The 12,933-nt window shown below is 36.8% G+C and overlaps 1 protein-coding gene across 1 annotated transcript; it reads right to left on the reverse strand.

Moving 5' to 3' along the window:
- Positions 1–5,829: 5,829 nt before the first annotated feature.
- On the reverse strand, positions 5,830–6,174 carry LOC147488099 (uncharacterized). The gene has a single exon (XM_086574259.1). The coding sequence runs from the start codon at positions 6,172–6,174 to the stop codon at positions 5,830–5,832; it is 345 nt and encodes a 114-aa protein (XP_086430385.1).
- Between the last annotated feature and the right edge of the window lie 6,759 nt (positions 6,175–12,933).

A 12,933-nucleotide genomic window follows, 5' to 3' on the forward strand; every position in this document is an offset into this window, starting at 1 on the left:
TGCTGACAGATGTCCAAGACTTTGAGGTGGCGGCTCAAATGATAGGGTTAATAGGGTGCGGGCGCGTGCTCCAAAAAATTTGAAATATTTATAATAGTTTTCTAAGACGTCCAATAAATTGCATGTAAAATTTTACATTAATTGGAGTTATGAAAGTCCTTCTACTGCCCTGCAAAGTTTGTGAAACAGATTTCTGACACAACACAAACAACCGAATGGTTAACCAATCAAAACAGATCCAAAAATTACCAAAATTTTACTGTAGACTTCTGAAAGATCATGCAGGTTCTTGTAAATATTTTAGAGCAATTGGAGTTCTAAAAACCCTCCTTATCGGCTGTTGTTCCAGAAATTAAGTGTTGCAAAACTGCAGAAACACACTGAAAACAATCAACTAGTTCGATGGTCAAAACAAATAAAAAAATCTTCAAACGTTGACTGTAAACTCCTGACTAATGATACATACTCCTGTAAAAATCTTAGAATTTTTGGAACTGCCTAAGTAACCTTACTCGTTAGTTTTTCCCGAAACTTACGGTTTGAAAGCTGAAATGCAGCACTTAAAAGATGGTATTAGTTCCTTAGGTAAAATAACTTGGACAAATCTGAAAATATTTCAGTAAATCTATAACACCTTAAAGATTATGTCTGTAAATTTTCAGAATTTTTCGAAATTTACAAATACCTTTGTTGTAGTGTTTTTTACTGTGAATCCACAAACAGAAGGGAGGGCGGGGGCATTCTGAACAAGGCAAAATGGAGGGCGTGCGCCCATGTGCCTAAAACAATGAACAGTACCAAAAATGAAAGAAATACGAAAGAAAAATTAAAAGGGTGAGTGGGTTGAGAATGGGGGATTGCACCTTGGATTCAACCAATTGAATTCTTGTCTTGAATGAGTTTAAGATGGCAGCGGGTGAGTTTTCCCACCTGTCACACGGGTGACCCGGGTTCAATCCCAGGCAGCAGCGCCATTTGATAATCTGTAAAAACTCAACTAGATTACTCTAATTTCATTCTTATAGTATCAATTATTTATTTTCTACTTTCACATGTATATTCATGCAATATATAGAGTACGGAATCGTTCCATTCCTAAACTACCAAGACATAATAGAATCCAATTAATCAAACACAAGGAAACAATGGCGAGAGTAATATTTATAGAGGTGAATTTATACTACAAAATAAATATATGAATTTAACCTATACTAATTTAACTAAGCAATTGAATACGACTTGAATAAAATATGGAGAAGAATTAGGCGGATTTGATTCCATTTTGATTTATTCCTAATATGCTAGTATAGATTATTGCAATCCCAACCAATTAAGATTAAGTATTTGATCCCTAATTATTCATAGAAATCTCTGCCAACTAATAATTAGCATGTGAGGAAGTTCAACCCATTCTCATGGCGAATTAACTAACCTACTAGAGTGAAACTCTTAAACAAGCAATAATTCTAACTAACATATCAAGCCTTCATCAAATCCCTCTAATGGAGGTTTAGCTAGAAGTCATTAGACTATCATTAATAGAATAATAAATAGAAGACATAATGAAAAACAATAACTTGACTTTTATTAATCTAATGGAGGCTACAAACTAAACTAATTAACTAAAACTAAACTAAACTAAAAGGGGGAGAGAGAGAGAACCCTAATTTAAAACTAAACTAAATAGGGGAGTAGCCAAGTTTTGTTTTAGCCTTAACCCTCTTTATATAGGAGAGGTTTAGGTTAAAATTTCATGCATGAGCTTTGGAGCCATGTTTTGGGCCATGAAATCAAGCCCAAAACCTAATTACATATGTCCAAAAGGGGTTTCTCTGTGCAAAATTACTTCAACACCCTTTTCATCCACGTTTACTACTCTGATTGGGTCAAGGCTTGGTCCATTAGAAAGCTCTTTTTGAGCCGCTCGGTTTGACATATAATAGGCATAATTCTGAGGTATATGTCCAAAGATACGGTCTGCGGAAGTTCTATTAACTTTTTTGCTCTCTTTCTACCCTCGTTGACTTTGACTTTTCAGCTTTGACTAAGCTTTAAAAATGCTTTTTCTCCTTGAAACTTGGGCTTTAACCATATAACTTCTTAGCAAACAACCTTTGCTCCTTTCTCTTGCAAAAGTGACATATTTCTTCACATATTTGACTCCAATACCTGAAATACACAAAAGCACGTAAATAATACTAACTCTTATTTATTATACACATAATTGGTCTAAATGTAATATTATTAAGGGGTTAAAACTACAATTTTGGGCTCTTATCAACCTGTCCTCATGTACTATAGAGGTGTAAATGCCAAGTTCGTAGTATAACTCTTCCAGTCTCTGCTATTCTTCGTTAGACCAAAGCATGAGAGCCTGGGATTACCATCCTATCAACAACCGTCTAAAAAATAAGGTCTAGACTGTACAATAGAAAGAAACTTACCATTCATTGAGAAAATAAACATTTTTATAAAAGAAGCATTATACCTGATCAAATAAGACCCTATTGTAGGAATCGTTATAGTTGCATCGAAAGATTTTCTACAAACCGTGAAAACCCATGCACAACGGAATAAAGGGTTCTCACGATTTGGGTTAGAAATGTACCTTTAGATCAGCTGTGATATCTCTGAGAATCTAAGATCTACGAAATCAGCAACCTCTTGATCTTCTGTTGTATTCCTATCCTTAGAATGGACGTTGTGTGGGTAACGATCTTCCAGCCTCTTCTTTCTCTTTTGGCCTCTCTCACTCACAAAGTTGGAACCGAATTTCGATCTCCCTTTTTCTTGAGCAAAACCTTGGTTTTCTTTCTTGTAAAAAACGGCCAGAAAAAATAGGTTTCTATTTATATGCTACAACAGGGACCATGAGGAGAAATCAGGGTTATGTCTCCTGACGGGCTTGGGCTTCCCATGTTCGCCCAGAACACACGGCCCAAGTCCGTCAACAAATGGCTTATTCCACTAAAGGCCATTGTTGCACTACAGCCCTAATCCCAAATTACGTGTTACGTTTATGGGGTCCATATTATATGCTTGTTGATCTCCCCGTGTTTAAGATATCGAATGCCCTTTGATTAAGTCAAGTTACTAACGACTACATTAATCAACTTCTTATTTCCTTGAGTAGTACCACTCAACCTTATTGTCATGTCGGATTAAATCCACCTCCAGGGTTTACATGACAATCCTTATAAGCTCCTCAAGGGGACATCATCAACCTGACTTCCTGCGGGTCACATATTCCTTCTATAATCAACAGCACACCTTACATACAATGTCATTACCCAATCCATCGAGTTTGTTGATTCACAAATGAGTCTCACTCATTGATGATTTAAAGCAATGTACAATGCACGTAAGTGCCCGTTATTATATCCAGATTAAGAGGACAAACATCCATAATAACATATAGTAAGTATAAATATAAACAACCTCACTTGGTCCTGTTCAATACACACAAAGTGTACTAGTGTAATCCTGTAGTCAAGATAGACTAATACCAGATTATACTATAACCGTACCAATGGTTTGTCCAAATCTATCTAGGTTGTGAACGTTTACTTATACTTTAGAAGGTACTAATGATATGATCTTCTATGTGTCACCACACCATATCATCTATAACATAAAGTATTAGACACATGCATATAACTAATAACATATATAATATACATAACATTTGCCCATATGATTCTCATTCAAAATATAAAGAATTAGAGTTAATACAAAAGTAATGCTTTTAGTATATAACCCTATCAATCTCCCACTTATACTCAAAGCATTTCTTTTTAGTATACTACCAACAAATCTCCCACTTATACTTAAAGCTATGCTACCAAGCATCTGATTCCCATCCCCTCAACATGCCTGTCAAAAGACTTAGCTGTTAAGCTCTTTGTAAAGGGGTCAGCTAGGTTATCTTCTGATGCTATCTTGGTAACAATAACATCTCCTCTTTTTACGATTGATCGTATCAGGTGGTACTTGCGCTCAATGTGTTTACTTGCTTACAAGAAGCTCCAGAGCCAAACTGAATCTTTGGCTGCTACAGTGGCTGCCACATATTCAGCTTCCATGGTGGAGTCAGACAGGCATTTCTGCTTGACACTCCTCCATACTATGGTTCCACCTCACAAGGTAAACACACAACCTGAGGTAGACTTACTCTTGTCCCTATCTGACTGAAAATCAGAATCTGTATACCCTAAGGGAACCAAACTATCTGGTATGCTAACATATAATCCTTAGTCCTTTTCAGGTACTTCAGAATAAGTTTTACCACATTCCAGTGCCCTTGTCCTGGGTTCTTCTGATATCTGCTAACCATGCCAACGGCAAAGCAAATGTTTGGCCTCGTGCATAGCATGGCATACATTAAGCTTCCTACAACCGAAGCATAAGGAATTGCTTTCATGTCCTCTATCTCTTTTGGTGTCTTGGGACACATATCCTTTGATAGAGGAACTCCATGCCTGAAAGGCAAGAAACCTTTCTTGGAGTTTTGCATGTTAAATTGAGTCAACCCGGTATCAATATAGGTAGCCTGAGATAAGCACAACATCCTTTTCTTGTGATCTTTTATAATTTTGATCCCAAAGATGTGACCCGCTTCTCCCAAGTCTTTTATATCAAATTGCTTTGATAACCATACCTTTATGTCTGACAACACTTTCACATTATTTCGAATGAGTAAGATGTCATCTACATAAAGCACAAGAAATACCACTACGTTTCCATCAAATTTCTTGGACAAAAAAGATGCTCTTAAACTTTTTCAATGAATCCTTCTGGTTGCTTCATATTGATGGTTTCCTCAAGACTTCCATTAAGGAAAGCTGTCTTGATATCCATTTTATAGACCCATTTGCATCCAATGAGTTTTACACCATTGGGTGGCTCTACAAGCTCCCAGACCTGATTAGAATCCATAGATTCCATCTCAGTATTCATTGCCTTTTACCAAGATTTTACATCTCTATCTTGGAGTGCTTCATTGTAGGTCTAGGGATCAGGATCTTGGTTATCAGTGGTTATGTCTGAAGACATTCCCAAACTAATCCACCTTTCAGGTTGTCTAACAACCCTCCCACTACGACGAAGCACCTCTTGTTCTTGTACGTCATTAGTGACACGTTGTGGTTCTTGTTCTTGTACTATTGGTACTGAAGGAGTTTAACGTCTCTCCTCTCAATACTTCTAGAATAATACTACTCGGGGTAATAATTTAATGCACTGTGGGTGGAATAAGATTAATGATGTATAAATTGCCTTCTAATGCACCAGAACAAATAAAATGTTTATTTTTCTTAATGACGATCTTGTCATTTAAAAGAAACAGGATACCCATCCTTAATTAACATAGAAACTGAAAACAAGTTCTTTCTAAAATTAGGCACATAAAGACAATTCTTTAACACCATAGTCTTATTTCTACCAAAAGATAAACTAACTACTTTCGTAGCATCCCCAAAGTTATGGTAATCTCTCCAGCACTAAGTTTTCTGGTTTCCTAGAACCTCTGCAATGAAATGCAGACATGGTTAGTGGCTTCCGTATCTACACACTAGGTACTGGTAGATAACACCGCTAAACATGTTAAACGACTAGTGCATGAGACATACCCCCATTATTCTCTTTGTTGAGAAGAGGACAATCTGGCTTCCAGTGTCCTGAGTGCTTGCACTTGTAGCACTTGCCCTTAGGCTTTTTCACAGCTCCTTGAGGTCCCATGCCCTTCTTTGTGATATTCTTATGCTTCTGAACATTATTCTTCTTCTTACCACCATTAGGCGTAGAAGTAGAAACCTTCTTAGTAGCATAAACCTAAACATAACTCTGTTTAAAGAGACTCTCAGCTGACTGAAGTTCTGTCATAAGTTCCGCCAAAGAATACAACCTTTTGTTCATGTTGTAGTTAAGGAAGAACGGTTCAAATCTTTCATGCAGCGTCATGAGAATGATATCGACCTGTGTTTCCACATCGATATCAGCTCCAAGGATCTCCAACTCATTCAGATAAGCCATCATCCTGAGTATATGATCCCTTACAGGAGTCCCTTCACTCATAGTTGCGGTCATCAAGTTTTTCATGGCAGTTTGCCTAGCAGCTCTATTCTGGTGTCCAAAGAGTTCCTTGAGATTGATCATCATAGCATAAGCCGTGGTCATGGCCTGATGCTGATGTTATAGCACACCTAACATAAATGCCAGAATGTAACACCGCGACATCTCATCTGCCTTGTTCCACTTCTTATATGCTCCTTTCTCCTCTTCTCCAGAATGTTCTTCAGGCTTAGGTGGGCATTCCTCATCGAGTACAAATTTGTACTCTTCAGCAGTCAACACGATATCCAAGTTGCATTTCCAGTTTATGTAATTAGGGCCAAGGAGTTTGTTTTCCTTATGAATAGTTGCTAGTGGGTTGAAAGTAACCATTTTGAAAACCTGAGAATCACATAAAATTAACTATTATGTAGGGCAAAAACTTCTTGAGTTAATAACAAAAATTAATTAATTAATCAACCCGTCAGCACCCTACACACCGAGAAGTAGTAAGCCATGATAGTGTGGACGTTTACCATTCTACATTCGTGAAAATACTTTTGGAGTTAACTTAAAAATTAATTAATTAACCCGTCAGCACCCTACACACCGAGAAGTAGTAAGCCATAATAGTGTGGACGTTTACCATTCTACATTCGTGTAGAGAGGTTTTTTCTATTAGTTATACTTCTCGTCAACTTAACATCACACCACTTATTAGAGTGGACACATGCCATCTAGACAAGTAAAACTAAAATGCCGACCTTTCTTTGGTCCTATAAATAATAGCAGTGACTCCGATGGGGAGGATACCATTACTATTGCATCTAAGTGTATACCATTACTTAACACTAAGTCCATTATTTGTAATGAATCCCTTCAGATGGAGAAGTGAATCCATACATTAATAATTTCATATAGTTGTCCTTTAGATGTTTGTTCTGGTGATCCATAATTAAACTCATCCGATATGAAGGAAGGCACTAAAACTGACGCGCAAGTATAATTACATTACCAACAAACCAGTACTGGAAACCGTGGGATTTATATGAAAACAAAATTCCCGCTCCCACTTAGTTATTTAGAACTGAGGATCTTTCTGTTTACTGGTTAGGCCTATGTTCATGTTATCTATTATTCATGTGGGCTTAGTTTTTAGCAAACATCCACAAATAAAAACATGCATATAGAATAAGCAAATATGAACAATAAAATGGAAAATAAATTCCCAACTGTTATGGCCATATTCATTGCTCCATCTTGTTCACTGAACTCTTTTAGTTGCCTTCGCAAAGTCCGGCGGGGTTTGACCTGACCGCATAGACCCCCAAACAGCAAACAATTTTCACATTGTAGAGAGAAAAAAAAATTCTCTCTTTCTGTCGTTAAGGGCGCAATCCGCGCTCCTTTTATGCCTGTACAAGGCGTGTGGCGCGCTCCTGCCTTCAACGACTTCCAGAGGCTTGAGCGCACCCTGCGCTCCATTTATGCCTGTACAAGGCGCGTGGCGCGCTCATGCCTTTGACGACTTCCAGGTGCTTGAGCGCACCCTGCGCTCCTAAGGGTGCGTGTCGCGCTCACACGTATATCAGTAGTTTTCGACTAATCTACTTCTTGATCTTTTGATCTTTGATCTTACAGAAGATTACATCATGGATAAAAAAACAACAACACGATACATACCGTGATTTAAATTACATTCACCAATAAACAAATACTGTAAAACCAAGTTGATCACTTTTCATAAAAACAAAATCGATCACTTTCTTTCCAAAAATCATTCTGACCATAACAGTTGGTCTAGATGCCTATAAAACAAAGTTAGAGCAGTTCTACATCTACCAACAGATCTACATGCTATGATACCAATTGTAAGGACCGTTATGGTTGCATCGAATGATTTACTACAAACTGCGAAAACCCATGCGCAGCGGAATAAAGGGTTCTCACGATTTGGGTTAGAAATGTACCTTTAGATTAGCTGTGATATCTCTGAGAATCCAAGATCTATAAAATCAGCGACCTCTTGATCTTCTGTTGTATTCCTATCCTTAGAATGGACGTTGTGTGGGCAACGATCTTCCAGCCTCTTCTTTCTCTCTTGGCCTCTCTCACTCACAAAGTTGGAACCAAATTTGGATCTCCTTTTTTCTTGAGCAAAACCTTGGTTTTCTTTCTTGTAAAAAACGGCCAGAGAAAAGAGGTTTCTATTTATAGGCTACAACAGGGACCATGAGGAGAAATTAGGGTTAGGTCTCCTGACGGGCTTGGGCTTCCCATGTTCACCCAGAACACACGACCCAAGTTCGTCAACAAATGGCTTATTCCACTAAAGGCCATTGTTACACTACCGCCCTAATCCCAAATTACGTGTTACGTTTATGGGGTCCATATTATATGCTTGTTGATCTCCCCGTGTTTAAGATATTGAATGCCCATTAATTAAGTAAAGTTACTGACAACTACATTAATCAGCTTCTTATTTCCTTGAGTAGTACCACTCAACCTTATTGTCATGTCGGATTAAATCCATCTGCAGGGTTTACATGACAATCTTTATGAGCTCCTCAAGGGGACATCATCAACCCGACTTCCTGCGGGTCATGGATTCCTTCTATAATCAACATCACACCTTACATACAATGTCATTACCCAATCCATCGAGTTTGTTGATTCACAAATGAATCTCACTCATTGCTGATTTAAAGCAATGTACAATGCACGTAAGTGCCCATTATTATATCTGGATTAAGAGGACAAACATCCATAATAACAGAGGTGTTTGTTCTCTTATATAGTCAGTATAAAGAGAAACAACCTCACTTGGTCCTGTTCAATACACACAAAGTATACTATAACCGTACCAATAGTTTGTCCAAATCTATCTAGGTTGTGAACGTTTGCTTATACTTTATAAGGTACTGATGATATGATCTTCTGTGTGTCACCACACACCATATCATCTATAACATAAAATATTAGACACATGCATATAACTAATAACATATATAATATGCATAATATTTGCCCATATGATTCTTATTCAAAATATAAAGAATTAGAGTTAATACAAAAGTAATGCTTTTAGTATATAACCCTATCAAAAGTAATGACTTGTGACACAAAAAGCCCTTCCTTTAGTAGTGATCCTCATAATCTTATCCAAAACTTCAAAGTAAATGTTTCTAAGAAAGCAACAAGTTAACAATGGACTTATGATAAAATGAAAGCAACTATATATAATATCAGCAAAGCTAAAATACATATACTTTCTCTATTTAATTTCAAGTATGGCATTTCTATTTAATCCCTATTTAATGTCATACTTGAATACCCTAATTGATAGGAGAGATGACTCACAAACTTAACTAATTAGGAGATTTTGATCTTTCTGCTTGGTGTGTTTTTGGCAACCAAACATAAACATCTTAAACCAGATAAGGTATTATCACTAAGCAGAATAACACAATAGATCGAATTAAACCACAGTATATTATATACCATTCAAGTCCTCGGCTAGCATATCTTCTAAACCTCAGAAGATAACGTAGCGAAAACACACACAATAGTCAAGAGACAAATAACAAGGCCAGTAACATTTTACTGCAATTCAAGATCCTAAATTCCTAATGCAACAAATTATTCTACACAAATACAGCTGACCAATAACAAGTAAATGCCATAACTAAGGAAAAATTAAAAGCACTTCTCAAACTAACAAACTTGCATCCAACACAAAATATTAAAACCTGCAACAACAGATTTACATTCAATGACTTAAATAAAAGAAATGCAGCACCAAGTCATAATAACTATACCATCAATCATCAAAAAAGAAGTCCATAAAAATGCAAACTTGGAACACTAAACTCACTTCAAATCACCGAATGCATTAAAAACCAACAATGGGTAAACTCAAATTCAATAGAAACGACAGAAAACAGAATAAAACACGTGAAAATAATAATGGGAAAAAAGTAGTTCATAAAAAAGTTAATTTTTTTACCGACAAAGTAAGTGTCGAAACGATGATATTAACCAGAGAAGAAGAGTTAAAGGATAAACGAGTTCTTATTACCTTAAACACTTGGTTTTTTTTTTAGAGGAGGAAGAAGAAAGTGAAAAGTGAAAAGAGAAAACAATGTTTTTTGTTTTTGGGTTGACAAGGCCAAGGGGGTCTGCTTTGAGAAAAAATGGGGTCTGACTTGAGAGATATGGGATCTGTATATAGTCCATCCCAAAAAAAAAAAAAAAAAAGATCAGGAATTGGGAACCCATAAACAAACAAAAATCGTCCCATGTAATTTTCCCACTGGACTCATACTTTGACCTCTGCTTATGTGGCCCATATAAAAGTCTCCTAAAAACTTTGCTATTTCGAGGATGACCACATTAACATATCGGTCATCTCCAGAACATATCAACCCACTATAAAACTTGTAATCACATCAAAGGTACTTTCACGTTAACGACGTATACACGGATAAACAAAATTCAATCAAATCGATAGAAGATAAGTGGACAAAGTATGCTTAAGATGTAACATCAATAAAAGCCCAGAACTCTTTTGACTTGTAATACAGTTAGGAATTTCAGAATGGTCTGATCTATATTATAGGGTGGGTAGTCTGCAAAATGAAGAGTTCGTCATCCTCATCAAAGGTGAACCTTGTAACCTACAGTAATCTTTGAAATGGGTAATTTGAGAAAAATAGATAAGCCCACTGTAAACTTCTAATGATATAAACGGATCCAACAAAACAAGAAAGCCGCCTGGAATTTCTAACCTGTAAAATGTCAGAAGTGCGGGTTTAGAGGGCTAGACTATCTTCTGTTAGAAATTCTATGATAATGAGAAGATCCTTATAAAAGGTCAGCTTATCCTGACTTTTTGTGGGACAAGTGACCTGAGGCCAATAAGAGTTCAAATTCTCACGTTCACTGATCCATGTTGTTTGAAACTCAAATAGAATTCCTAGGAAGAATCACATGCAGACAAACAAAGCTATGTAAAAATAGCCAAAAGAAAATCTTAGGTATGAAAATAAAGTAGGATAACCTATGCATGTCTCACAGAGAATAAAACGGATGTGAGACAATTAAAAAATTCCAAACATCCTAGTATAAAAAAATGAAACATTTTGATATTCTTTTTGATTTATATACTAAAAGCATTACTTTTGTAATAATTCCAATTCTTTATATTTTGAATGAGAATCATATGGGCAAATGTTATGCATATTATATATGTTATTAGTTATATGCATGTGTCTAATACTTTATATTGTAGATGATATGGTGTGTGGTGACACACAGAAGATCATATCATCAGTACCTTATAAAGTATAAGCAAACGTTCACAACCTAGATGAATTTGGACAAACCATTGGCACGGTTGTAGTATAATCTGATATTAGTTTATCTTGACTCTAGGATTACACTAGTATACTTTGTGTGTATTAAATAGGACCAAGTGAGGCTGTTTCTCTTTATACTGACTATATAAGAGAACAAACCCCTTTGTTATTATGGATGCTTGTCCTCTTAATCCGGATATAATAACGGGCACTTACGTGCATTGTACATTGCTTTAAATCATCAATGAGTGAGATTCATTTGTGAATCAACAAACTCGATGGATTGGGTAATGACATTGTATGTAAGGTGTGCTGTTGATTATAGAAGGAATCCGTGTCCCGCAAGAAGTCGGGCTGACGATGTCCCCTTGAGGAGCTCATAAGGATTGTCATGTAAACCCTGCAGGTGGATTTGATCCGATATGACAATGAGGTTGAGTGGTACTACTCAAGGACATAAGAACTTGATTAATGTAGTTGTTAGTAACTTGGCTTAATCAATGGGCATTCGATATCTTAAACACGGGGAGATCAACAAGCATATAATAATGAGCCCATAAACGCTGACACGTAATTTGGGATTAGGGCGGTAGTACAACAATGGCCTTTAGTGGAATAAGCCATTTGTTGACGGACTTGGGCTGTGTGTTCTGGGCGAACATGGGAAACCCAAGCCCGTCAAGAGGCCCAGCCCTAATTTCTCCTCATGGTCCCTGTTGTTGCCTATAAAAAGAAACCTTTTTCTCTGGCCATTTTTTTTTCTCAGACATCACTCAAGCAAAAACAGATCCAATTCGGTTCTAAGGTTGTGAGAGAGAGAGGCCAAGTGAGAAAGAAGAGGTTGGAAGATCGTTGCCCACACAACGTCCACTTTGTGCATAGGAATACAATAGAAGATCAAGAGGTTGATTCAGATTCGTAGAGCTTAGATTCTCAGAGTTATCTTAGCTAATCTACAGGTATGTTTTCCAATCAAAATCGTGAATCCCATTAATTTCGTTGCGCGTGGGTGTCACGGTTTGTAGAAATTTACATTCTGAAATAACGGTTCCTATAATCTTTTTGGATCGATAAATATTAATTATATTAATTCAATTCCCAAAGGGGTGCACATCACAAGTTACATATAGATCTTAGGTAGCACAAGGCTACTTGCTCATACCCACCCATCCACTTAAGTTACAAGACTATCCGAATTAAATATAAAATCTATGCAACCCACTCCTTGGAAGCTTGGACACACACTAGCCAACTCGAACAACACTTAATTTATTTCTTCCATTATCTTGTGTATTTATTTATCTTTGCGCTCAAAGATCCTTAAATTTCTCTCAAGACATGAAGTCCACACAATCGCACTAGTAAGATGATCCGGAACCACTTCGACTTGGTAGACAAAGGACCCGCGATTGATTTCTTCACCAAGGCTTTTCTAACATTTAATGGTGGATCCCAAGTTTTAGGTTAATGGAATGAGAGGTAGAATCGTTCCAAACACTGTTCACAATTGGACAAATGACAATAAGAT

Source organism: Coptis chinensis, chromosome 7 (genome assembly GCF_015680905.1).
Source record: "Coptis chinensis isolate HL-2020 chromosome 7, ASM1568090v1, whole genome shotgun sequence".
Classification (NCBI taxonomy): Eukaryota; Viridiplantae; Streptophyta; class Magnoliopsida; order Ranunculales; family Ranunculaceae; genus Coptis; species Coptis chinensis.